At 32.6% G+C, this 27,666-nt stretch overlaps 2 protein-coding genes across 6 annotated transcripts; one reads left to right on the forward strand and one right to left on the reverse strand.

The window, feature by feature from the left end:
- The first annotated feature begins 9,835 nt into the window (after window positions 1-9,835).
- Window positions 9,836-13,804, forward strand: LOC112777483 (uncharacterized protein At4g15970). Of its 2 annotated transcripts, none has more exons than XM_025821865.3 (5): window positions 9,836-9,934; window positions 10,212-10,475; window positions 11,604-11,966; window positions 12,820-13,301; window positions 13,428-13,804. In XM_025821865.3, the coding sequence occupies exons 1-5, from the start codon at window positions 9,932-9,934 to the stop codon at window positions 13,480-13,482; spliced, it is 1,167 nt and encodes a 388-aa protein (XP_025677650.1). In that variant the 5' UTR covers window positions 9,836-9,931; the 3' UTR covers window positions 13,483-13,804. The 2 variants fall into 2 exon arrangements, with proteins under 2 accessions (XP_025677650.1, XP_025677651.1); XM_025821866.3 differs by lacking the exon at window positions 9,836-9,934 and adding an exon at window positions 9,961-10,086.
- Window positions 13,805-20,251: 6,447 nt separating this feature from the next.
- LOC112776209 (protein ACCUMULATION AND REPLICATION OF CHLOROPLASTS 3, chloroplastic) lies at window positions 20,252-27,396 on the reverse strand. Of its 4 annotated transcripts, none has more exons than XR_011877763.1 (16): window positions 26,800-27,335; window positions 26,048-26,106; window positions 25,521-25,585; window positions 25,053-25,187; window positions 24,778-24,826; window positions 24,467-24,579; window positions 24,316-24,387; window positions 24,063-24,173; window positions 23,622-23,803; window positions 23,236-23,514; window positions 23,053-23,123; window positions 22,551-22,936; window positions 21,548-21,674; window positions 21,289-21,426; window positions 20,807-20,973; window positions 20,252-20,584 (listed from the first exon to the last, which is right to left on the reverse strand). XR_011877763.1 is itself a non-coding variant. In XM_025820264.3 (16 exons), exons 1-16 carry the CDS (start codon window positions 27,117-27,119, stop codon window positions 20,527-20,529), a joined length of 2,310 nt encoding a protein of 769 aa, XP_025676049.1. In that variant the 5' UTR covers window positions 27,120-27,396; the 3' UTR covers window positions 20,252-20,526. The 4 variants fall into 4 exon arrangements, 3 of the variants coding, with proteins under 3 accessions (XP_025676049.1, XP_025676050.1, XP_072084048.1); XM_025820264.3 differs by having other exon boundaries at window positions 21,548-21,652; window positions 26,800-27,396; XM_025820265.3 differs by having other exon boundaries at window positions 21,548-21,652; window positions 23,236-23,511; window positions 26,800-27,372.
- Window positions 27,397-27,666: the final 270 nt, after the last annotated feature.

Genomic DNA, 27,666 nt, shown 5'->3' on the forward strand with positions numbered 1-27,666 from the left:
GCGTGTGAGTTTTTTCTAACCAATTTGTGGAGATATGTTGTTATCATTGATGGTGTTGGCATTATTTCTAACCGCCATAATTCCATCGACGCAGAACCCTAAACCCTTGCACCCCACAACCCTACTGCAAAGCTTCACTCCAACACGCCCTCAGCCAAGTAAAACTCTTGCTTCACTCCCAACCTGCGTTTTGTTTATAAAAAACCGCTTCAGCACTCTCCATGTACATGTGTCGTCCATGCAGCCAGGAAGCCTGCCAATCGCAACTTGTGATTTGCCCTTGCCGCCTACCAATCGGAAGTTGGAACCTACGTTTAGTGCGTTCCGAGGTGGACAACAATGCTGGTCATATCTGCATGCAGGAGACATAAGACACGTTTCGAGACGTAGTTGTCCCTCCTTACCAAACACAGCTTGCATTCTGCCATACATGCATATTTTTCTTTTTTTTTGTTTTACCTAAAACATTATCTGCATTTTTGTAATTGACTGACCATGGCAGCTCCACATATGTGGATAACACTCTATACATCAATATACTTGAATATCACCATTTTTTTTATCCATTAGTAAATTAATTTCTGTAATTTTATATATGACTTAATTTTTGGGGATCATCTTCTGGCAGGGTGCAAGATTTTTATTTATTTTCTTCTCTCAAGATGGGTAAAGCCTTTTCTATTTTGTTTTTTTCAGTCTGTAAAAAGCATTGAAGTGGTGAATTGCAGAACACGACTAGCTAAGTGAAGTAATATTTGATATTAGATAAGAAATTGCGTTTTATTGATCCTCTACTGTGGACGATGAATTCTGTGAAAGGGATTTCTTTGTAGCAATGGTTGGCAGTGACATCCATAGCAACATTGATGGTGGTAGTTATTAAAGAATTATACGAAAAGACAGTGTCTTTGGGTGGCTATTGGAGTGCACCCCAGTGGCTAAACACATACAAGTATCACCCGTCTAATCCATCATATTACATGATAAGAATTACTTGTCAGGGCTTATAGCAATAATATCACTGACATTAAAAAATTTAAAATTATTATAAAAAATAAATTCTATAACTGCTATTTTTTTTATCATGCCAAACTTTTTTCATTTGTATATATCAGACATATCGAATAATAAATAAAATAATAAATAAAATAGAAGCAAATAAACTTATTTGTAAGACTTGTATTAAAATGTGTAAAAATTGACAAGTACTTAAATGAAAATGATAGAATTTAAATAACAGAAAAGAAAAACGCAGAATTAAAAATGACTCAAAGAAAAATGGAGTCTTTCAATACTTACATGGACTCGTGACTCTTATTTCTGTGTGTAAGTGTGCGTGACTAGAAATTTTTAAAGTGAGTAAGTGTGTGAATGAATGGAAACTCCTTTAGTTTATTGAAACTAATCCTATTTATAGAGAAAAAAAATCCTAAACTAATTGATATAACATTAGACTTCAAGTAAACTTGCACTTCAAGTAGTCTTGGACCTCAAACAAACTTGGACCCCAAGTAATATTGATCTTCAAGTATACTTGGGCACCTAACATAAGGTAACTTGACCATCAAGTCTAACTCATTCTTATTTTCTTTAACCATGGTGTGCTTCATCCATATATGATATTCGACTTTGCTTCGATTTTGATGAAGAAGCATTAAAAACTTCGAAACCACCTCTGAACTCAATCTAAAGTAGTCGAATTGATCTCCGCCTTCTATATCAACATTTACAAATGCATCTTTTATCTTGACTGTTTGACGACTACTTTTCTTTTTCTCTTTTGCAATGTGCCTAAAGCACATAGTCATATTCGTTTTCGATTTTCTTTGTTGAGTCAGAAATTCTAACAAATATTCACCAGCCTTAGGATATACAGGTCTTACATTGAGCATGTTGGTGTTAAACTGCATTTCTTGTTTCACCATCGTATTGACAACAAACCCTTCAAATTCAATAAAGTTTGAGGTCAACTCGCAAAGATTTTCGCCAGCCTTCATATATAATGTCTTGTTAGAAAATCTTAACATGTTTTTAATAATTTCCTTATTTGGAAATACCTTTTTATCGACAAAGTTAAAAGATTGACACATAAAATATGACTTGTTTTTTGTTTTGATTGCAAGCACATCATTTTTGACCTTCAACTCAGAATACATCACACAACCAACAAAAGCTACTATTTCTTTTCAAAAAAGTTCTCATCTTCTTGTTCTTTTTCTTTTTGTAACATTTCGATCTGTTGAACACTGTCCACCAATTAAGCAAGGTCAATAAATTATTGGTTAACTAGCTTTTTTCTAATTTAGAAGTCAAGCCCATTAATCAATATCTTGACAATTTCAGACTCTGAGATCAAATTATAGCGTTTATTTCTCATATTTTTTAATCGAATAAGATAATCTCCCATTGTCTTTGCATTGGGTTTTTTGATTGAGAACAAATCAGAGAGTGTAACTTTTCGTTCTCCTCTGAAAAATTAATCATGAAAACTCTTCTCCAACTGTTCCCATGAATGGATCGACTTGGGATATAAATTTAAAACCAAGTGAAAGCATTCGCAGTCAAAGAAGAAGGAAAGTATCTCATTTTAAGTTACTCATTGCTAGCTAGAACTTCAATTTCGACTGTGTAGTGAGCCACATGCTCGACAATTGACTCACCACTTCCTCCTGAAAATTTAGTGAGTAATTTTGGGTTTTGACTTCTCTGAAAAGTTCTACTTGCAACACATGATCAGGAAAAGAAGATATAGAATATGGTTAGTATGTCAACTTTACGTTGAAACTTACCCTATTTAGCATATGCTAGACAGCTTGTGTATCACCTTGTGCAATGTCACATTGGGCAAATTGATTTTGTCGAGCATTATCAAGGTTTTGCCCCCTGTTAACTATCATAGGTGACTGTCGACCTTCCAAGTGAGGTTGACGACCTCCTAGTGGATTTGGTGCCTTATAGTTACCTTGCACTGTCCCAGTCAATTCTTCATCTATCTCGCTACATGTTCAAACTTAGCATTACTATTTTCAATTAAAAGGTTTAAGACAGTTGTCATTTGCTGAATCAATATGTTGACCAAATCATGATGGTTTTTTGCTATTTGCTATCTAAAAATTGAGAAGGAATCTACAGTGATTCTACTCGACCTTTCTGAGACTAATAGGCCTTTATGCATTTCTTTAAGTGTCAAATTCATAATAAGGGGTCGAACAAGGTACCTACATTTATGTCGATGATTGAATCGACAAATCATTCCGAGTTGATATTGCCCCTACATATGGTTGCGTCAATGTTGACAAAATGCCTTGTTGAGGTAGTTGTGATATCACGGGTCCCGATATTATTGGTCTCAAATAGGGAGGATTGGCTATCATATATTGATATAAGTACGGGTTGTATCCTTGTACAAAACTTTGTGGATTTATTCCAAAAATTGGGTTCGACCGAACATTTGTATATACCCCAGGAATAAGTGGATTAGCCAAAAATGGGCGAATATTGAGGTAACCTATACATAGGTCAAGTAGTCGAATTTACTTCGACTACACTAGGAGAAACCATTGAAGTCACATTTATGTTGTTCATATGCCTAGTGAAACTTCTAGTAAAAGTCATAGGTACTTGTGTCGATTCAGTGACTTGTGGTTGTGGATATAATACTATTTCTTTAGAGTCGTAGTCTAACCCTTCTGTTGAAGAGAACAACTGAGATGACATAGAAATAGATGCGTTTAGAACCGCTATAGGGTATAAATTTACCATTTCACAAACGCATACACAACAACCACTTTAGGCCGCCAATTTTACCTAAGGTCGTACTGGGCGTGCTAATTTGTTTCGTCTAATTTTTCTTTTTTCGATCTCAACAGGAGGTGTCAACCAAGCTTGTAGGGGTGTAAGTTATCGAACCGGACCGAAAAATACCTCAAAAATCGAACCAAATTTTACAACAACCGAATGAAAAACCAAAAAAAATTGTTTTTTTTTTTCAAATTAAACCAATTGGTTCGGTTCGGTTTTCGGTTGGCTTGGTAGGAATCGAACCGAACCGAGGAAGGCGTTCCATAGTGGTTCTTTTTACCGGTTTACCCTTAGTTTAACCTAGTAATAAAAGCCTAAATCTGAAATCCTAACTCTCTTTCCCTTTCACTCGCGCAGTCACCCTCACCCAGACACCCACTCACCCACAACTCACTTCCATCTTCCATTCTTCCTCCTCCATGTGGCCATGCCTGAGAGAATGAGAGCCTGAGAGAGCCAGAGAGTCGGAGAGCATCGTCCACCATCAAGGAAGTCGTCCATCGTCGCTCGAAGTCGTTGCAAGTCGTCCATTCATCTCCATCGCAAACTCCCAGGCGTAGCAAAGAGATGGAGAGCGCTGTCGTCTAGTCCGCAGCGTCGTCCAGTTCACGCCCTCGTGCAGTCCGTGCCGTCATCCAGTCCGCACCGTCGCAACAAATCCTAAGCCGTCGCAACAAACCCTAAGCGGAGCAGCACTCCAGTCGCCGATCCCTCTCCTGCGAAAAGCAACTGAATAATGTCTTCTTTGGAGATTAGAAGTTAAATTTCAAATTTTTATAGTTGATTAAAGGCACATATATTAGTTAAATTCACAAATCAATATATTGTTCACCCATTTTGCGAAGAATAATCCATTTTTTTAATTTAACAGAAGTTGACAAACGCTCTCTATAGTCTGTACATTGAAAGTGTCTCTTACATTTTCAAAATAAATCAACTTTAAAGTAATTAACCAATTTAATTTGTTATCAACTTATCTTAATTAGGAAGATGAGTTTGACTAAAATTATTGTCCCTAATTGTTGTTGCTGGTCTGTTATTAACTAGGAAGATGAGTTTGACTAAAATTTTTGTCTCTGATTGTTGTTACTAGTCTGTGCTTAATTAAGAAGATGAGTTTCACTAAAATTATTGTCCCTGATTGTTGTTGCTGGTCTGTGCTTAATTAGGAAGACGAGTTTAACTAAAATTATTGTCTCTGATGAGTTTGACTAAAATTATTATCTCTGATTGTTGTTGTTAGTTTGTGCTTAATTAGAAACATGAGTTTGAATATAATTGTTCAACAAAATTGCTGTATTTTATTGTTGAATATAATTGTTGATTGTTATGTTTATATGCAGCCAACAAGCAATGAACAGCCTAATGAACCAACGCCTAAAAATGTTGAGTCTGTGGTACTTTCTTCAACGGACAGCGGTGTGCTTACCAAACCCCTGTCTCATCCTAGATCAAAGAAGAGGAAGGCTGATTCAACTAATGTGGGTGCAACTCCGGGAGCAACTCCTACAAATCTAGCTCAAAGCACTGTGGAAACTGATGAAGAGGATGACAAGGATGATCCCAATGAAGGTAACAGAAAACCTTATCGACCTAGGTCTTAGACTTGGGAACAATTTACAAAGGATCCTAAGTCCAAGCCATCACGTCCTATGGCTAAATGTAATTGATGTGGTGTATCATATGCATGTGACTCTCATAGAAATGGTACAACTAATATGCGATATCATATGTTGAACTAATGTAAAAAATTTTCTAGGGACTCGAATGACCCTAGTCAAACAATCCTTACCTTTCAACAAAAAAAAAACGGAGATAGGGTATTTATTGTAGTTACTTTTGATGCTGAAATGTGTAGAAAAGCCCTCGCTAGGATGATAATTGTTGATGAGATACCGTTCAAGTTTGTTGAGAGAGAGGGATTCAGATTCTATATGAATATTGTGCAACCTAAGTTTCCACTTCTGGAAAGGATTACTGTTGCTAAGGATTGTTGGAATCTTTATATTAGTGAGAACAATAGGTTGAAAACTGTGTTCAAACAACAAAATCAATTTGTTTGTTTAACTACTGATTGTTGGACTTCTGTGCAAAATTTAAATTATATGTGTCTCACTGCTCATTACATTGATCATGATTGAAAATTGCAAAAGAGGATTATCAATTTTTGTCTTATTAAAAACCACAAAAGAAAAACAATTGGTAAAAAAATTGAGAGATGTCTTTTGGGATAGGGGATATCTAGAGTGTTCATAATTATGGTTGATAATACTAGTTCTAATGATAGTGTAATATCTTATCTAAGAACTAGAATGGATTATTGGAATTTACATCCTTTGAAATAAGAGCATTTGCATGTTAAGTGTTGTACACATATTCTTAATCTTGTTATTAATGATGGATTGAAAGAGATGCATGAATCTATTAGCAAAATAAGAAATGCTATTAGATATGTGCGTGCTTCACCTAGTCACATGATAGATTCAAAAAATTTTATTAAGGAAGCTAGGATACAAGACAAATGTATTGTTTAACTTGATGTTCCCACTAGATGGAACTCTATATACACTATGCTTGAAAGTGGTTTGAAGTTTTAAAAGGCGTTCAAGAGATTAGGGGAGAGAGATACAGAATATTCTCTAATGCAAGGTGGTATTCAAAGGAATCTTGATTGGGACTATGCAAACCCTTTATGGAATTCTTGAAATTTTTTCATGATGTTACAAAGAGTGTGTCTGGTAGTTTGCTTGTGACTTTTTCTCAATATTTTCATGAGTTTTGTAAGATTTTGCGAGTGTTCAAAACTTCTTGTGGTAGTCGAGATCTATTATTTGGGAGTATGGCTGAGAGGATAAAGCTTAAGTATGACAAGTACTGAATAACATAAAAATATCAATATGATGATTTTTGTTGCTGTGGTTCTTGATCATAGATACAAGTTGAAGTTTGTGAACTTTAACTTTAAAAAGATGTATGATAAAGAAGATGCTGATTTTTTGGGTGCAAAAGTGAAAGATACCTTCTCCAAGATGTTTGAGTGATATGTGAATGCAAATAATGGAGGTAGATTTTATATTTTAGCAATAACAGATGGTGCATCAGATGTGGGAGTACCTAATGGCGACATGGCTGGTAATTTTTTCAAGGAGGTGCATTTTTATGAGATCATCAACAAGAATAAGATGGATTTGTATTTGATGGATGGTTTAGAGAAGTCTCGTGATCAAAATACTCTTGACATATTGAATTGGTGGAAGGTGAATTCCAACAAGTATCCTATCTTATCCCAAATAGCTAGAGATGTCTTAGCAATGCCGGTCTTGACTGTTGCTTCAGAATCGGCTTTTAGCATTGGTGGAAGAGTGCTTAACAACTACAGGAATTCTTTAACTCCAAAGTCAGGCATTGATTTTCATACAAATCTGGCTTCGTGCTTCTCCAATAACAACTGATTTTGAGGAACTTATTGAGGAGTTTGAGAAACTTGAATTAGGTATGCAAAATAGAAATTTAAAGTTTCTTTCATAGCTTATGTTTATAATTTATAATCTATATTGATTTCTTTGTTTTGTTTTTGTAGAAATTGCACCAATCGGAGAAGACGATGATGAATCTGGTGTGGATTCAGATTAAGCATGGTGGCTGTTTTGGATTTTATTTAGTTTTAAAGTTTATTTGTTTTGTTGTTTGTTAGACATTTCTAATTGTCTTTGTTTTTATATTTAATTGTTGGGACAAGTTGAAATGGTATTGAATTCGGATGTGATGTACTCTTGTTATTTTAGTTTATTGACTGTTTTAAACTTTATTTTATGATAATTTAAATTCTGTTTATTATCTTTAAAAAATTCGAAAAAAATTGACCGAACCAAACTGCTGTTGGTCTGGTTCAGTTTGATTGTGTCACAAATAGCAAACCGAACGGTTGATGTCATCAGAGAACTGAACAGGTCGGTTCGGTTGGTTTTCAGTCCAAAACCGAATCAAATCGAACCGATTACACCCCTACAAGGTTGTATCAAGATCTCAATTCGAAGAGCAGATACAACTCCTTTTTGTAGGTTGCTCTTAAGATTTAGAGATCATGCCCAATAAAAGTGTAAAAACAAAAGTAATTATGAAAGGTAGAAGTAAGAAAGAACAAGTGCAAAAAATAAACAAATAAAAATTGCAAGACTTATATTAAGATGTGCAGAAATTGACAAGTGCTTGAATGAAAATGACAGAATTTAAATAACAGAAAAGAAAAACACAGAAATGAAAATGGCTGAAATAAAAATGGAGTCTCCTAATACTTACATGGATTTGTGACTCTTGTTTCCAGCATTGGTGTGATTAGAAATTTTTAGAGTGAGTGAGTGTGTGAATGAATAAAAGCTCCCCTAACTTATTGGAATTACTAATCATATTTATAGAGAAAAAATTCTAAATTAACTGACATAAACTTCAACTTCAAGTAGTCTTAGACCTCAAACAAACTCGGACCCCAAGTAATCTTGAACTTCAAGTGAACTTGCGCAGCTAACATAAAGTAACTTGACCATCAAATCTAACATATTCTTATTTTCTTCAACTATGGTGTGCTTCATGCATATATGATCTTCGACTTTAACCATTGAATTCTTTTTTACATCGACCATTTATTCCATATTTTTAGCACAATAGAAATGAAAATGAGTTTCTTTTGACCCGAAATTTCTCTTCCTTCTCTATTCCCGTGTAGTAAAATGTTTGTTGCCTCTATTATATTTTTATCACATATTTCTATTTATTTTTCATCACACAAGAAGCGAATGTTCGTAGGTATTCCTGGATGTTAAACTTGATTTTTTTTAAAAAAATATAACACAACCATAATAAAATCTAATATAATTCAATTAAATTTATCAAATTAAGCCCAATCCAAACGCAAATTTAGTATAACCAACATACGCAAAATTTTCAACAAATAAATTAAAATAAAATAAAATATTTTAACAAAACAATATAACAATTATTTATTATTATTAGTAGAAAGAATTAAGATTACTTACACAATTTATATATATATATTAAAGAGCATTTAACTAAATTTTTCTTCGAAAAAAATTTTCTATTTATTCACAAAGACGGATTTCCATCGTTATAGAAATTTTACGGGTCTTTTTTAATCTTTCTGTTGCGAATAATTCATACGGATACAAATTTTTCTAACATCCCTAATGTTATTATATATTTATTTTTATTTTTAATTTAAATTTAAAGATATTAATAAGATAAAAATTAATCTAAATCTGCCAAAATAAATGACACAAAAAGGACATAATTTTTTTGTTAGAGAAAAATCACCTTGATTGAAGTACTTAACTATCATTAAAAGAAAAAATATTTTTTTATGAAAATAAAAGTAATGATATATCGTAATATTATAATTTTTTGTATTTTTTAAAATTGTGGAAGGCTCCAAATTGTGTACTTTTAACAAATTAAACGGTTTAATTTTTACTTCTCTAATTAATCGATTTTACATTTGAGAATAACACCTCAATAGTTTATATTTTAAAAAAGAGAAATATTAGGTAAACAATGACCATTTAGAACAACATAAACAATTATCAATCAAATAAAAACATACTACACCTCTAAATTATCCATTTAAATCTTAATATTAAAATAATCATCTGTACACTAGTGAAATAAACATCTAATATATCTATCGTTCACATTATTTAATATTTTCATTCTATACCTATATTTTTTTTTTAAATATCATTACCACTCCAATATGAAAAACAAAAAATGAAAAATAAACCCCTCATATTGAGGACGGAGAAATCACCTTTTTTGGTGGAGGACCAAACCTCCTTTGAAACCGAAGATTATTCAGATTGGGTATTACGTCATTGCGTCGGCCGTCATCTTCTTTTATCGCCCCCTGGATTGACTCATCAGCTAACACAACCGAGTAAGGATTAAAGCAGTAAGGACAAACATTACGTAAACAGGAAAAATATTCTATATTCTTATTATATTTTGGTGGTGAAATGAAAACTCTCTAGTCTCCACAATCGAATTCAAAGCTGCACAAAGTTTAGATTAAGTCAATTTTTATTTAGAAGGGAGAAAATTCCACGTCGGCAGGCAGTTAAAAATGGTAACAAATTGAGAGCATCAAACCTCACCTCAGTTTCTCACACTACTCACGTCACATCACACAGCAGGAACGTGAGAGTATGCGTTCCGCGTTCGTAACAGATTTGCCTCGAATCTCGATTTTTCAACTTGCACACTTCTTTCATCACTATTGTTACTATCTTTAGCTTAGCTTCTTCCATTTTCATTCGTTTTCATTTCCATGCACTCTTAGAACTCTAACTCCTCTCTGTTTCTTTCTTTCTCTCTCTCTCCACCGAACGCGATGATGACGTCAGCTACGACATCTTCATTCTCGCCGGAGACTGTTTCCAACGGCAACGACGCGCCTCTTCGCTGTCGGTGATTCCGCCGCCGAAATGTGGCCGGAGGCTAAAGTCCTCCACCTCCGGCGAGCACTCGCCGTTGCGCTCCTCTTCGCCACTGTTTCTCTCTCATGCTTGGTTCTCATCAGAGATGTCGAATCCTACCATTTCTTCTCCTCTTATCCTCTGTCTAGTTTTCCGAGCATTTTTCCGTCGGCGTCCACGGATCCCGTGGCGGTAAGTTCCTTTAAGTTTTCTGCTTTGTGTTACTCACGGTTTCTATGTTCTCTTGCATTTACAGCGTTTGTAATCTTTTATTGCGTTGTTTGCCTTATTTAAAGCAATGTGAACTTTAATTTCTACTGTGGACGTATTTGAAAATTGAAAGTGCGTAGTTGCGCTGTGCTGGCTCGTGTTTGTTGATATGCCTATGCGCATTGAGCTTCCTCAATTCCAACTGATTTAAATTCAATTTTATCTGTACTTGACTTGAGAATTTTCATCAAATATTCTGGACATTGTGTTTTTTAAATTGTATTTTACCTTGAAATATAGAATGAGACGGCGTTGATTTGCGAAAATTTATCCTGAGTAGCTTGTATTATTTTCGACTAAATATGTGTTATTAAAGGATCGGTACTTGTTATATTTGCAAGTTCTTTAGCAATCTGAGTGAGGAATTTTGAAAGCAGAAATAATGAAGTACAGCAGCAATCGGATAAATGATTTTGTTCGATTGGATATTTTCGAAAGTATTAGGGAAAAAATGTTTTAGGAATGTTCAATGTTGGAGAATTAGATACTGTACATGTATAGAAATATCTGTATGTTGAAAGCGGAAAAAAAAGGAAAAGAAAATAAACGAAAGAAAGAAGCTCTGCATGTTGAATAGCAGGATGTTTAGTAGTCTAAGGAAGTAAATTGATATTCTGGTTCACCAAGTTTGCCTTGAGCTGGTAAGTTCTGCACGTATTCCTCATGCAATGTTTATATTATTTATACTGGAAAATTGAAGAAAAAATTGTCGCCATTAACATAATCTAGAAACATTATATGTTGATTGGTGGTTTAATGATATTAAATTCTAGTTGCCTTTAATTTGTTGATTCGTTGATAATGGTGAATTTTCGGTGAGTGTAGCAAAAATGTGGATACATTGCTCTCTGCTAGCAGTGTCGGTGTTTTTACGTTTTTTTATACCTTTGTATTGCGATCAAAGAGAGTCCTACCATGAAAATGTTAAACTGAATCTCCTATTGGAGTACTAATTTAGTTTCATTAGTACTTATGGTTGTTTATTTATGCCAACTTTTCCATGGAACGGTAACCGTGTTCTTCATTAATTTTGAATTGATTCTTCTGCAGACAAAGAATGAATATCCACTTGGAAAGATCCTCAATGATGCGGCAATGAAGGACAAAACGGTTATCTTGACCACGTTAAATGAAGCATGGGCAGCTCCAAATTCACTCGTTGATCTTTTCCTTGAGAGCTTTAAAATAGGAGACCGTACCCGTAGGCTTTTAAACCATTTGGTTATCATTGCATTGGATCAAAAGGCGTTTGCACGCTGTCAAGCTATACACTCCCATTGCTTTTCTCTTGATACCGAAGCTGACTTTCATGAAGAAGCATTCTTTATGACTCCTACATACCTGAAGATGATGTGGAGAAGGATCGATTTTCTCCGCTCTGTTCTTGAAATGGGGTACAATTTTGTGTTCACGGTAACTTTTATATCCTATCACTAACATCTTCACGCTCAAGATTGCTTGGCTTAAATCCTAACAGACGTAAAAATTTTCCCGGAGTTGTGATGCTCATCAATTTTGCAATTGGTTTTCTTCAAAAGACAAAAACTAATGCTCAATGGGGAGGTTTCTTTGTTACATGAATGATGGAATCTGGAATGGTTATTTATTAGTTGAATTTGGAACCTTTTTATGAGTTAGGTTGGCATTTTTTCAAGTAAATAATACATTGATTGCAGAAATACAAATGCATATTGTTGTATTGATCTTTTAGGCTAGGTACAAGTATGCTGCAATTTTCTCTATTTAGTTTGATAGGGAATTATAACATTTTAAAATGGTGGTTATGCACAAACTAGGAGTTCATTTTTTCCATGTAAATCATCTTGCAGCAGTACTCTTCCTCAGTTACTAATGATATGAAGAATTTTAGAATGGCAATTTCCCTTTTCCCACCTTCTAATTTTTTTGCAGCTCCAGACATCACAGTTAAAGATGCAACAAATATTTATGTTTTCTGAAAATATATACCTGCATCTAACTTTATTGAATCAATAATATTATTAGATGTAACAATAATATTATGCTTTATCAAAAGTCCTTTGAGTTTACCAAATTAGAACCCAACTGATAGAAGAAAGTATATCAGTACATAGTTTTCTGCAACAAAGTGCATTCATGGTTTTTAGTATGTTATATCTTCCTGCCTTCTAATTTTTTCTCAATTCAAGACATGACAGAAAAGATCCAGTATGCATTTGATGTTTTCTAAACCTATGTATATACATTTCTAAGGTGTCTAAATTAGATACTTGTGTTCCTCTTACAGGACGTTGATGTCATGTGGTTTAGAGACCCTTTCCCAAGGTTTCACCTTGATGCAGACTTCCAGGTAGCATGTGATCATTTCACAGGTACCTTCGATGATGTACAGAACAGACCCAATGGAGGGTTCAACTTTGTAAGGTCCAATAATAGGTCAATAGAGTTTTACAAATTCTGGTACTCGTCACGGACAACCTATCCTGGATACCATGACCAAGATGTCCTCAATTTCATCAAAGTTCACCCATTCATTTCTGATATCGGACTAAAGATGAAATTCTTGGATACAACTAATTTTGGTGGCCTTTGTGAACCAAGTAGGGATCTAAATCAAGTTTGTACAATGCACGCAAATTGTTGCATTGGTATGGAAAACAAGCTTTACGATCTCAGAATTATGCTTCAGGATTGGAAACATTATTTGTCTTTGCCTCCAAGTTTGAAGAGATTGTCGGTTGTTTCCTGGAGGGCTCCTCAGAAATGCAGGTTGGCCGTATACTCAAGCCTTTCTATTCATAACCTTACCTTGTCTTCAGCTTACTATTCTGGAACTAGTCTTTGTCTCTTTTCCTTTCTTTAATGTGCTCTTACTGGTGTAAAATTTCTCCTCAGCATTGAAGCTATCTTCAAACTCAATGGTACACCAGAGAAGAATGTTCAAGGTTGAAGTGCATCAGTTCGATTGCATGCGTTACATTTCTCACGTGTACAGGTGGAAGTTCAGAGTTCTCAAGGATTAAAGGTTAGATATAGGTATGATTAGGAAAAATCAGTTTTGCTAAAACTCTTTAAGTGAAGTATCACTCCAACTAAAAAGCATATAGGCAATATGAAAGTTGTAACATGCTGTTCAATTCATTGATTTGACGTGTTTCCAGGTGGGAAATTTCTGTGCTTAACGCAATGTTGTGCACGTGTTTAACTAGTTTCCCCTATCTCCGAGAAACCCAAGCGACCTCTAATTCTCAAACTACTTTCTTCTTTTTAAATCAAGTGTCTTTTTTACTTTTTGAAAAATCACACACTTATTGTGAGAAATTGGAAATGAGAAAGTCTAGGGGGCCATATTAGAGTTGGAGAAGATGATGTCGGTTATAGATTCCCGTGTTTTCCCCCTTCCCTCCGTTTTCTTCTCCCATCTGCCTTGAACCTTTTCCCTTGCTTCCGTTCCTTTGCTTTGTAACTCTAGTTACTACTAAGGGTGGCAATATGTACCCTACCCGCAGGTATCCAATCCGATCTCATCCGGTCCGGTAGGATGTGGGTAGGGTTCTCATGTGGGTCGGGTAGGGTAGCGTGCGGGTTAAACTCAACTCTATGTGACCAACTCGCATATGGAAATGGATCCTCTCTATTTTTTTTAACATTTGAGAGAATAAAGTGTGATTTTTCACCTTTAATTTTATAAGTGGGACCAAAATTAAATAGGAGAGAGAGAGCAATGAAGGGTGAGATCCTACACTGGATACCATCCAGTTTTTTTTCCACTAAAGAGGATCCACTCCTCCCGCACCTTATATATGTATACATTATATATTTATATAAAAATATATTTCAACTGGATGTTAACCAAAGATCTCTCACTAAATGTAAAAGATTTGGAAATGGATCCACTTAATTTTTTTTAACAATTGAAGGAGTAAAGTGTGAAAAATAGATCCTCTCCATTTTTTTTAACACTTGAGAGAATAAAGTGTTATCTCTCACTTTTTATTCTATAAGTGGGACCAAAATTAAATAGGAGAGAGAGAGCAATGAAGAGTGAGATCTTACACTGGACACCATCCGGTTTTTTTTCCACTGGAGAGGATCCACTCCCGTAAAGTGTGATCTCCTACAATTAATTTTATAAGTGAGACAAAAAACAAATATAAAAGAGAGAGTAATGAAGAGCTAGAGATCACACTTTACACTCTCAATTTTTTTTAACAATTAAGAGATCCATTCCCCAAAAGATCCTTAGTGCTTGTTTGGGGTCATTATCTTGATAAAAAAGAGATCTTTTTTTCAATAAAAAATGATCTTTTTTATTTTTTAGCGTGTTTGACAAATTTCTAGTAGTAAAAGTAAAAACACTAAAAAAATTAAAAAAAACATCTTTTTTGAGAAGCTGTAATTTACATCTTTCTTACTAAAACAAATAAAAAATATCTTTTTTTCTTAAAAAAAAGATATTTTTCATATAATAAATAAATAAAAAAGTACTTTTATATTGTTATACCCAAACATAATTGATAAATAAAAAGATATTTTTACATGAGATATTCAAACATAAAATTACTTTTACTTTTCCATGAGATTTAAAAAAAAAAAAAGATAACTCGAAAAAAGATCTTTTCTTAGAAACTCACCCAAACAAGCCTTAGTCATTAAAAAAAGATCATTAATTGATAATTTAATAATATTTTTTTTACATAAAAATCAGTTCTATTTTAAATTATCATCAAGTTATATAATAATGTTACATCTTTTTTGTAACCCGTGGTTAGGGTCGACTACCCGCAGATTAAGAGTGGATAGGGATAGGGTTGAGATATTCTCAACCTGCAGATAGAGTAGAGTTAAATTTATATAAAAATCAGAATTCGCGAATAGAATTAGAGTTGGCTCCAAACCCTTCCCTACCCTATCCATTACCAACCCTAGTTACTACTTACCAATCTTGATGTTAATGATGCAGTCAATCGTTTAGGCCAAATTGAATTGGCCTTTAAACCCTGGCGCTCCTGGAGGGATAATATTTACCAGGAAACCAACTAAAAATGTGTTTCGAAGAAAAGATATCGGGACTTACTGACTAGGTTTTTGTTAGACAGGGTTGGAAAGGAGGTTGAGATCGAGACATATTGGGATACAGATACTGAGAGACTAATTTTTTTTATTGTGTTTGTAGTAAAATGTAATTATCAGAGTTATGTTTCGTTATCATATTTATTTTAAGATAAATATAAAAATTAAGATGTAGATTTAAAATTTAAAAAATTAAATAAAAATATTTTTAAAAAAAATATTATTTAAAACTAAAATTTTAATTTTAATTTTGATCACTAAATACAATATTCAGTCTTAATTCTCTAATCTCAATTTTAGTCTCAAGGAAACATATACATCTTTAAGGCTGTTTAGAAATTAAACTTTCTTTTAGCTCTCGTTTACATTATTTAGGATCTATTTATTTATTTTGATAAAGGTTCTATTTTTATTAGAATTTTGGTGATAAGTGTCTTTAGAAAAAAATACAAAGGTTCTATTTTTATATATCTAATTTGAAACTTCAAACTTTTATTTTTTCTACAAAAAATTTTATATATTAATCTTCTTAACAATTGCACCAAGAGCAACATGCAGGTTTTCCATAAAGGTGTTTTAACGATAAAACTTTTCATTAGAAAAAGATAGGAGTTAGTGCATTAGCTATCATAAAGAGCCTAATACTTTTGTTTTGTCAATAAAAAAAATGTTAGTATAGACATAAAAAGATGTTCATTATATTACCTGCATTCGTTAGTAAACTTTTGTTTTGTAGCTATTTTAAAAAATGTTAAATACTATGATTCCAGTGCTTTTGTTATTTGAATTTAATTTCAATCCTTAATTAAATTCAATTGTGGTATATTAGTATATTTGATTTAAGTTCTTTTGTTCGAAATAAACCAATAAGTATAACACTGAATTTAATCACACTCTTCTAAGAATTATGTATAAAAGTTAATTGAATTCCTTATGTTTAACTATATATGTTTTCTTCATTGAAGCAACAAAGTTCAAAACTAGACTCAGATATCAAAATTATTATTATTTTTTTTTATTTTTTTAATAAATACATAACATATACATTAAAAATAGAACTGAATGATTTTTTTTTATTTCTTCATTAATTTTTTTAGTTAAACTCTAACATCAAATCCACTAAAACCTCAAGATTTGGAGTTTTTAAGGTTTATTAATATGTTTTTAGTCCTGAATGATTTAATTGTTTTATCCATGTTAAAATTACATAAAAAGAATTTAGTAGAGAGGGGTGGGGTTTTCTTTTTTGTTAAAATTTGAAAAAAGAATAAGAGGGATAATTTTGAAAATTTGTATAATTTTTAAAGGTTTGGATAAAATTTTCAATTGAAATTCTTCTTTTACAGCTACAAAGTTATTTTTATTTTTTTGGATAAATGATGGATACAAAGTTTTTTTTTTTTTGAGATAATTTTATCAATATTCTAAATATTTATAGATAAAAATGATAGTATATTCTTTGAAATGCCTTTCGAATTGTATTTTCCCGTAATTAGAAGTGAGAATCCTATTAAGGTTTGCATTGTCAATTCGTCATGGTCTTTTGGTACAATAAATCCCGTAGTAGTAGTAGTAGTTAATATGCAGGACTTTCAATTAGGTTTTGGCATTTATGATTCAAATGTCAGACAACTTTATTATTGCATTAAACGTAAACTAGATTCATCTTAATTTTCGTTTTATACGCAACAATAAATTACATTTTTTAGGCACAGTTTGAGTAAACAACTTAATTAACTTTCTTTTAAAAAAATAATTTAAATAATAAATAACTATATTAAAAGTAGTTTATAAATAAATTATTTTATATTTAAATTTTTAGTTTTAAAAGTGTTTAATTTATAAAAATATAGTAAAAAGTAGTAGTATTGTGAGAGAAATCATTTTTTTTAACTTCTCTATAAACTCCTAAATAATTTTTTAGAAAGCCACAATTTAATTTTAAAAATTGCACAAGACATTAATACTACTACTTTTCATAAGTCAAAAACTCAAAAAAACTACTTTTAAAGTTTTCCAAACGGACCTTACTACTCTATCACTAATTGAGTTCTAGACTTCTAAGAATATAATAAAATAATAGTAAACTTATGAACATGCAAGAAATATGAGAATTCAACTACATTTAATTAGATTTATTTAATTTTATGTTAAATAGTATTTTTGGCTCTATATTTGATTTCTTTTCGCTTTACTTCTGAAAATTTTAAATTCTTTGTCACTAAAATTTTCAAAGTTTGTTGTTTAGATCTCCAATTCTCCACAATTCAATTTCCTGTTTTCACTTTCATAAAAACCAAAATAGAAAGAACAATTCTTATAAATACTTAAAAAGTTAAAAAGTTAAAAAGTTAATGCGTATAGCTAGTTCTAATGTACTTCAATAAGGAGTGCAATATTTCAAAAAATTAACTATTGAAAAAAAAATTATTATTAAAAATAAAACGTGCAATAAAGAGTGCAATATTTCAAAAATTTATACAAATTATTAAAAATAAAAAAATAAAACACTCTAAATTCTAAAGCTGATTATCTAAACTATGAATCTAAAATATAATAAATAAAAAACTAAAATTTGTTTAATTAACAAAAAATATCACACTATTTAGTAAAATACATTTAAAGATGAACTAAAACATATATAATCTTCTAACCTTTAATTTTATACTATTGATTAACGCACATGATTTTATTATTTCATATACTTCGTTCATAAAACTTCCATGATAAATTTCGAAACTCGCCATTATGAGTTTTCAATTCAACATGATGCAAAATAACCATATATCTTGCATACTCTAAAAACATTTTTAATGCGTATATTGTAAAACAATTACAACCATATCATTATACAAAAATGCTATTTATACACTAAAATTAACCACTAAAATCAGTCATCAATATATTTATGTATAAATACATGTGCAGTTTAATTTATTTTCAATATATATTTATATTCCAACATACATTTTATATTAGTGACGTGACTAATTTTGGTATACATGTAGCATTACTCTTCATTTTATTATAAGGATTAAAAGTCATTCATCAAAAATTAAAAAGAATGGTTATAATTACTCTTGAACTACACGATAAATATTGACAACACTATAATATAAATCTTTCTCGCAGAACAGCTGGTGTATAAGGGCCGCATAAGAAAATAATTTTAGTATTTCAGTACTTCCAAAAAGTGAGAACGCAGAGGGCTAAAATTTTTAGAGGTGGAGAATAAAACTTTAATAACATTTTATACCTAAAATACTCTCATTTTAATTAATTAATTTCAATTTTATCCTTTATGCAAATTAAATTAAAATTTCATTCTTGTTTCAATTTCTGTCTTCTATTTTTTATCAAATAGAATACTAAGATTTATTTTAATCCCTATCTCTTAGTCTCTGTTTCTCAATCTCAGTCTTTTCGTCTCTATCTCTCCACCAAATGTTACCTTAAGGAATTCAATCTTTTCGTTTCTATCTCTCCACCAAACGCTACCTTAAGAAACTGATGGATAAGGAGCAATACGAGTATGAAATCAGACATATCTGGCTATATTATGATGAATATAATTACGAGATTAAAAGTATTACACGACTAACATTTTTTATATACTAATACTGATAAATTCTCTATTTTTTTTTCTCTAAAAGTGTTGACTCCTAATGTTTCTCCTAAGAAATTATTCACCTTCGTGCAGGATACTATTAAATTAACTAATTAGTGCTAAATTCTCTAAAGATAATGGAAATAGAGGTTTTAAAGTTTTTCGTGGATCGAATATTATTAAAACTTAACCATTTAACTTCTTCAGCAAAATTCTTGAAAAATCTTCTATTTTTAATACTTTAGCAATCCACTTAAAGATGAATAAAATGTTTTTTCAAACTTTCGGAGACTCATTTTGAAAAGATTTAAATTCTTTCATATTATAAGAAATCACGTATTATTTAGAAATATATACTCCTAGTATTAATTAATTGTTCACTTTAATAATTTGACACAATGCAAAACCAATGTATTGTTTAAATACATTAAATTTTTGATGTAACATCATTAAAATAGATAATTATTTGATGGTGGGAATTCATAGAGATGATTTTATGTGAAGTTGATAGTTAAAACTTGTTAAATAATTTCGTCAAATATATTAAATCATCTAACAATTTTCAAACATCTTCCAATTTTCAAATATCTTCACATAAAGACTACATGTAAATGTCCATATGTAAATGTCCATGGATATCAAATGAAATAAAGCCATAATTAACTTTTATAAATGCTAGATTAACTTTGGTCCATGTCACCAAGATTTGTCTAAATTTTATGTAGTTGTCGAAAACCTAACGCAATCTAATTCATATACCTACCTACTCGAACATGGATTCCGAAGCCCGGCATCTGTCAAAGCATAAAAAGCCAGATGTACACCCCCATGCACGAATTGTGCAGGAAATCACACACATACACACACACATAACACATTTAAAATAAAGAATAAGAAAAATAAATTCTAAAAAGCAAACTGCCTTTGGCAATAATAATAACCAGTGCTCCAGTCCTTTTAAAATTTAATGTAAAATAATAATAAATAAATTAAGCTGATAAATATTTTATTTTTTAACCAAAAATTTGGAATTCAAATATTAAGAATAAAAAAATATTTTTTTATGGATATATGAAAAATATTTTTAAAACAAAAAATAAAATAGTGCACCAAATTTCTCCTGATCATCCCCTTCCCCTTTACATATAGTAGCATAAAGAGAAAAGAAAACATATAACATTGCCAACAACTAACACCTATACAACATAGGTTAAGTAAAATAAAACAAGAACAAAACCTAAAAGTAAGACCGAGAGACAAGATTACGAGAGTCACAGTAAACAGAATTTAGGGTACCATATTTATGCCGCTTGGTCATCTGTATAACTGTTTGATGTCTAAAAGAACACCTTGTTTCCAAATCTCAGTATACCTGTCCAAAATACAGTTGAACACAACATATGTTTGAATTAAAAACACAAGACTGAAATTCTTGTTTTTCACGCCAAGGGGTGTTGTATTGAGTATAAATTGTTAAACCTTGATTTTATTTTTATTTTTTTTTGAGGAAAGATGATCAACATGCCAATAAGTGATAAGATAGAAGTCATGTACAAATACAAGCAACAAAACCAGTAAGACTAAATACTTATACCTAGTTCCGTTAGCATCGATGCAAAGAAACTGGCCATGACGCCAACCATCTTTGAAATTCCCAAAGAAGGCATCACCAGACTTACTGTAGAACCTCCCCTCACCATTGGCCTTTCCCTTCCAAAAGTTTGCAAACCACCGATCACCAGTGTGAAAATAAAACCAACCCTGGATAATAAATAAACAACAATTACCATCCAGTACAACTTCATCGAAACACCATCAAAGATTGGTGTGTAATCAAGTACTATGATTCCCCCATACACTTTATAGCAGTTGAAATCAAGATAAATTGCCATACAAGATCGACATGATAGATTGCTACTGGTTCTAGAAATGATAAGTTGGATCAAATCATTTTCTATATTACGCTGTAACTATTGCTAAAACTCACACAATCTCTTATCTAACATGCTAATCACTTTCGTCATCTTTAGCTTCAACAAATCATCATTGGAAAGTATACATCAAAATCTAACGAACCTTGCCGTGCATGACATCATCCCTCCATGTTCCTTGAAACATGTCTCCGTTTTTGAAATAGAAGGTACCTGGCCCTGATCTCTTACCATGGCGCCATGAACCATCATATATACTTCCATCTCCAAGAATAAGACGCCCCTGAATGTAAATTTTAATATAGTTGTTCTCCCAGCATGCAGTGAGGAGGAAAAAAAAAACAGAAAACTTAAAATTCCAGAGTCTAGCTAGACAAATGATTTGGAAGAAACTCAGAACTCACCTTTCCTTCAGGAAGACCTCCTTGGCATCGTCCCTTGTATCTTCCTCCCCTGTATTGCATTTCCACAACAGGATTCCACTTTTTTGACAAGTCCCGTTCTGCCTCCTGTGTATAAAATATAGTCACCCTAAATTCCTTATTATTTGAGATTAGAATAAATTGAGAAAGCATACAAGAGAATAATGAAAATCTTAAATAATTAGATGGCTGCAATGTAAAAGTTAAAACCCAATAGAATTATACTTTCAAAAGGAGAATTTAGTTTTTGTTCTGGAATTTGGTATTCTATGGGGTTTGAAGTTGCCTTGCACTAAATCAATTCCATAGGTAGCAAGGTCTTGGGGGTTATTTCTTTTCCAAAGTTATATTGTAGTCCAAAGTACGGAATGCTCTTCTAAGTCAAACAATAACTAGGAGCTTGAACTGAAGGATCTAGATCCTACACATTATAGATAATATAAGGAAAAATTGAACTTCCTTTTTAATCTAAAGCCAAATTCAGGTGATAGCCATGTGAAATTAATATTCAAGTAAAATTAGAAATATTCTCAAATGAAGCTTTAATATTTCTGCAAGTAGTGAGCAAATCTCCACTCAAGCCTAATTTTAAATAGTAGAAGGAGAATAAGGCACGTTAAATTTTGAGCTAATGCCCAAAGAACATTTTTTGCAACAAAAACTTACTAGAAGGACCACTGTAATGAAGAAGGATAAAATAGGCTCCTCAAACAAATCAACAAATCAAAATAAAACCTGAACAATGATAATCATATAAAGGAACCCTCCAAGAAAGTACACAATGCCATCAGAGGGTAGAAAATGACAATTGCATGATGAATGTTAAATTTTATAGAGAAATATCTCTTGTTAAATTGTCAACTACAGAATTTATACCTTGACTCATGAAATATTGACTAATTACAGAACATTCATCAAATTTATTTTCAGGAATACATAAATGAATGAGTCATCAACAAATTTCACAGCCATTAAGCATCATTACCAGCATAGAAGCAGCTCGATCAGATAGTACTCCATGCTTCTTTGGTTTATTAGCATCTTTTCCCTTCAAAAGTGAAGATGCCAATCCCTTTACTGCTTCCAAACTTGCATCAGTCACTACATTCCAAGAAGGGATTCCCTCATTTATTGTTGATACATTTACTTCATTGACAGATTCCGGTTCCTTCTGTTCTGTCATGAATGAGACTTTTAAACAATCTTTCAAATCTTCTGAAGGCCTCACACCTACAGGAAGGTGGAATATGCTTAGATTATCTATCATATGTGTTGCATCAGCTACCCGTTCTTGGGCCCACTCCCTTGCCACTTCATATCCAGGACCCAGATTCCAGTTTTCAAGTTGCTCCCTTTGAAAAGCATAGTCATCTAATACAACTCAATTTGAAATTAAACAAAAGAACAACAGAAAAAGAAATTATTCAACAATGGTTCAACAGCAATGATACAAGGTAGTCAAAATTTCAGTGTCTCAAAATTACCACCTTCAATAATAGAGTCATAAGGGACAGAATTCTGGGCTATAGAGTCAAACATATCTTCTTTCTCAGAAAACCTAATACAGTTCAGAAGCCAACATCGAGAAGGTGAAAAGCAAAATTACTTTGTTTAAAAAATTAGAAACGATTTTCCTTTTCATTTGGGGGAGCCTAAGATAGAGAGAAAACCTTGAAGTAGCCAACTTGGAGCTGCTGCTGCTCACTCTTGGCTCCAACTGTTCATTGTGATTATTAAAACTGCCATCTACAAAATGCGCAGCATTCTTATTTGGCTCCTCATCCCTTTCATAAGACTCCATCACTTTCTGAGGAGTTACTGCACACTCTTTCCCTGTGTGAACTTGTTGCTGATTATGCGTCCCCCAAAAGCTAAAAAGACGAGGAAAATGCAGGGCCAGTCTGGATAGTATACCAACACTCTGGACAGATTGTTTCACGTTTGAACTGCTATTTACAATTACAAAACAGGAAACTCAACATGTTGATGAAATGAGAAACAATAAAAACACTGAAAAAAGGATATCACCATCAAGCATCCGTGTCAAGTTACTCACCCAAGTGCAAGGACAGTTGTTATCCATAAGTTGGGCTCAACATTTGGCTCATAGATTGTGGATACTAATATGTCCCCCGTATATGCTGTAGTTTGACGGAATGTACGCAGAAAGGCTGCTATATCGCTATGATTAATGGGCACTGAACTAGCAAGAATGCAGATAACAATGCTAGTTGGATCCTGAACAAAATAGTGATTGTATTAAGTTAAGATGGTAGACAAGAACGAATCAGAATAATACTAGAACTGTGAACTCCTAAGTTTAAAATAAATATTTAAAGGAAACCATGCTATGCTGAACAGATGACAGGCAAATCATTCTGGAAACGAAACAGCAGTGTTTAATGAAAGAACCAATGCAAGTTAAATACTTTTAAATTGTTATTAACTATGAAAACATTGTACCTATTATGCATGACTATGAAAAAATTGGAGATACCTTTAAACGAACACCAAGGAAAGGACACTCTAATGTAGACTGCAATATTGAGGTTTTGATGTTATATGCAGCTCCAAATCCAATCCCTGCTTCTTTATAGTTTGCCAATATCTGTAAATAGTAGCATTTGTTATACAAAGGAATGGGGAGAAAATATTTGGGAACACAAAACATAGATAAAAACAAGGGTGTCAAGTAACTTTGATGGGGACAAAAGGTCAAACATTACCAGAGAAAAATGTTAGAAACTTACTTTATTAACTTCTGAAGTGCTGGCTTCAGTCACACCATCCTGCAATCTATCTACAAGTTTTCTATGCATCTCCTGCAAAGCTATTCACGTGTTATCTTATAGTTATTTTGTATAACCAAACAACCCGAAATATACTAAAAAAAAAACTTACAGATTTTAATACATATATGGCCTTAATAGCCAACAAAACTGCATTATTTGCAGTCTTCATGGCCTCATCTAGAGTCAACAAGTCTTTTTGAAGCAGTGCATCAATATCAATTTCTGTGGAAAAAATCAACAAAAATGAGCACCTGCTCAGGATTATCATGTGAAAATATCATACACCAGTAGCATGAACAGTTGCTGCATATTTCTTTTAATGGTAAAAGTATTTCCAGAAATTTTTATAATAAAATCTTTATGCATTAGTCTTTCTTTTGTCATAGTTTTATTCTTCCAATTTGATCAATGGAGCCTCACCTATAATTAAATCCGCGCTCTCCTTAAGCTTCCCCATCAAATCCTTCACCTGAGAGTTTGACTCAAATAAATCACATCAAGAATTCTATTGCAATCATAGAACGAAAACTATATAAGACGTCTAATAACATTCACTGGCATTATCATAATTTATCAGATATAGAGCCAATGGAAATTTTATCACATTGTAGGTGAAAATGAAAAAATGTTTGAAAGGGATAATATGATTGAGGACCTATATATTTATTCAAAGGCAGTCAGAGCACATAAGGTACCTCATCCTGTCGTCTTAACCCTTCAAAGCTAAAAGGCCTCAAAACTATAGCAACTGCTAACCCATTTCTGGACCTCAGAGTTTCAAAAATATCAACTGCAACAGTAAGGTCCAATCCATATCCTGCACTAGCCACCTAAGAAAGCACAATGAGAAGGGGGGGAGGGTTGACATTAGATTACACAAAATTCAACATGGAATAATGTCTTATGATCCCATAAATTATGCAACTGTGCTAGGAGTGCAACCACAAGCAATGTAAATCAGCTTTATCGTGTAAATTGCAGTAAAAATTTCCTTTTAATAAGATAAACATATTTATTATAAAGTGACATATAACAAATTCAAGCGTCTCAGTTGACTTATGTGCACTTCACATAATCTGAATGGGACAAACTAGTTCACTGAAATATTTTGGTAACTTTGTTGAAGCAAGGTACAAGAGTTTTAAGGAAAGGAATGTACAAACAAGGACAACAGTCTTTGAGCATGTCTTCATAAATACTGGAGCTTTGACAACTGTTGGAGAAAATTCTGCAAAAGTAACCAAAACAAATGTAGTTCAGTGGCTTTTAACAATGGAGAAAACACTGAGGTATGTATGAATATCCGAACTGTAATTCATTCATGTCATCCCTCCCCTTCAATTTTTTTTTCTTTTAACTAAACATTATTTAATTGTATGGTCTGTCTTCTAATTTGAAGTTTAGGCTTCAACTTTGATAGTAAATGAATAATATGAGAAGGAAAAAATCAAGAAGGATGTTACTGTAATGGGACATTTTATTTCCAGAAACACCAAAAATGAAAGAATTCCCAATATAATTTTTCTATATTAAACTAGACAACTAAGAAGTATTGGATAAAAAAAGTACCACAGTAAAATTAAGTCAAAAGAAAACCTTATTCCATTCATATACTTTCTTTATTAAACTAGACAAATAAGAACTAGTTGATCCAAAAAGTATCACAGTAAAATTAAGTCAACAGAACAACCTTCTTCCCTTGATCTACGCTGTAATTGAGCCTCGTGTGATTCTTTCATTAAGATATTCCTGCAAAACATTTAGAACTTAAGGCAATTCAAAATGGAATTAAAAATCAATTCCAGAAGAAATTATTTTATTATTCCAAATGTAGGAGATAATTTAACAATGTAAAACTAGCTATAATCTCTAGCACACTCTGAAGTGATGTTCTAGTTAAAATCTAGCACAGGGAAAGTAGGAAACCATTAACAGCGTTTGTCCATACTTTTCTTTTAGATCAGATCTTAACTGCTGAGAGTATTAGTCTTAAGAATATAGGATTGCTCGTGTTTATGCTAATGAAGAGAAAATAACCATACGAAGAACAGTTATCTCTTTCAATTCTGGCAAAAGCATACGAGCGAAACTATCAGATAACTTTTAACTGTGAATTGCTGTCGTTGTATGCTAGAAAGTCATTACGACCTTAGACGAAAGTAACAACTAAAAAAAAAACACAATGATTTTGCTAATTTTTCCAGTTCTGAGAATCTATTAGAACAATTATTCTCCGAGAACGAAACTAGGATCTAAAGTCAGAGTCCTCGACTCAGCAAACAACAATCAAATTCTCTGAGCATCAAATTCTCGAACGCTATCAAGTGAAAACAACACGTATTCTCGTAAACCAAAACAGTATTCAAATTTCGAATTCACCGTAATCGTCACAAGAGAAAATTACGAAAGAATAAAATCTCTGAGCGGAGACTAGAAGATTACCAAAACCGCAGCGACGACAACTGAAACTGCGATCTCAAGCAGAAATCGATAACCGCGTCCTTCCGACTGCCAATGCCGATGACTTCGATGAACTCAGGTTTAGCTTCTCCGCTCTCGGTTCCGCCATAACCGTTCGACGACGAAGCATTCTCCAAGCACAACCTGATGCGAACAAACGGTTTCGAATTTCGATTCCAGCGAAGGCCATAGTCGCGGCGACGAAGAAAAAAAGAGCACCGGCAACAAACTTGTTTCGAAGAGAAAGGGAAAATCGAAGGATTGGTAACTGCTCTGAACGTCGGGAATGCAGAAAGCTCCATTTATTTATACTAAGGGATTAAGCGAAGGGTCGAGTACAGTATTGTAGAGAAGATAGGGCTTCCGTCCATTTAGTGCGTAAAGCTGAGCTGAGCTAATAAGCTAAGCTATTCTATGTTTCTTCTGTGCTGTACTGTACTTTGTGGATATGTAGAAATGCGCTCATTTCTTTGTTGAGCTGAGCGCTTCAAATCATACCAAAGCGAAAATCACGCGAGGAGTGTTGGTGGCGAAAGGAGGACCACTGAAGTCTGTATGTTTTCCCTAATTTTTTTTCTCAAATTAAATTTTGGCCTTTTCTTCCTATAGTTGAGTTTTATTTTGATTAAGGTAAATTACAAAATTATCTACCTCTTAAAAAAGAAAGAAATAAAAAATTATATAATTTGAATCATGACAAATTATATACTTAAATAAAATGGATTTCAAAATTAACCATTTTACAAATATTACAAATGAATAATTTTGAATTTTATTTTATTTAAATATGCAATTTGTCCCTAAATTTCTCCTAATTTTTCTTATATATGTAAATAGAAAATAAATAAT

Source organism: Arachis hypogaea, chromosome 19 (genome assembly GCF_003086295.3).
Source record: "Arachis hypogaea cultivar Tifrunner chromosome 19, arahy.Tifrunner.gnm2.J5K5, whole genome shotgun sequence".
Taxonomy (NCBI): Eukaryota; Viridiplantae; Streptophyta; class Magnoliopsida; order Fabales; family Fabaceae; genus Arachis; species Arachis hypogaea.

Coding starts and splice junctions, on each gene's coding strand:
- LOC112777483 (XM_025821865.3), top strand. Junction 11,967..12,819: donor GGTACAATTTTGTGTTCACG/GTAACTTTTATA, acceptor TTCCTCTTACAG/GACGTTGATGTCATGTGGTT. Junction 13,302..13,427: donor AGGGCTCCTCAGAAATGCAG/GTTGGCCGTATA, acceptor ATTTCTCCTCAG/CATTGAAGCTATCTTCAAAC.
- LOC112776209 (XM_025820264.3), bottom strand. CDS start 27,119: ATGGAGCTTTCTGCATTCCCGACGTTCAGAGCAGTTACCAATCCTTCG. Junction 26,107..26,799: donor TTGTCGTCGCTGCGGTTTTG/GTAATCTTCTAG, acceptor AATGTTTTGCAG/GAATATCTTAATGAAAGAAT. Junction 21,427..21,547: donor GAGGTCTTCCTGAAGGAAAG/GTGAGTTCTGAG, acceptor ATTTACATTCAG/GGGCGTCTTATTCTTGGAGA.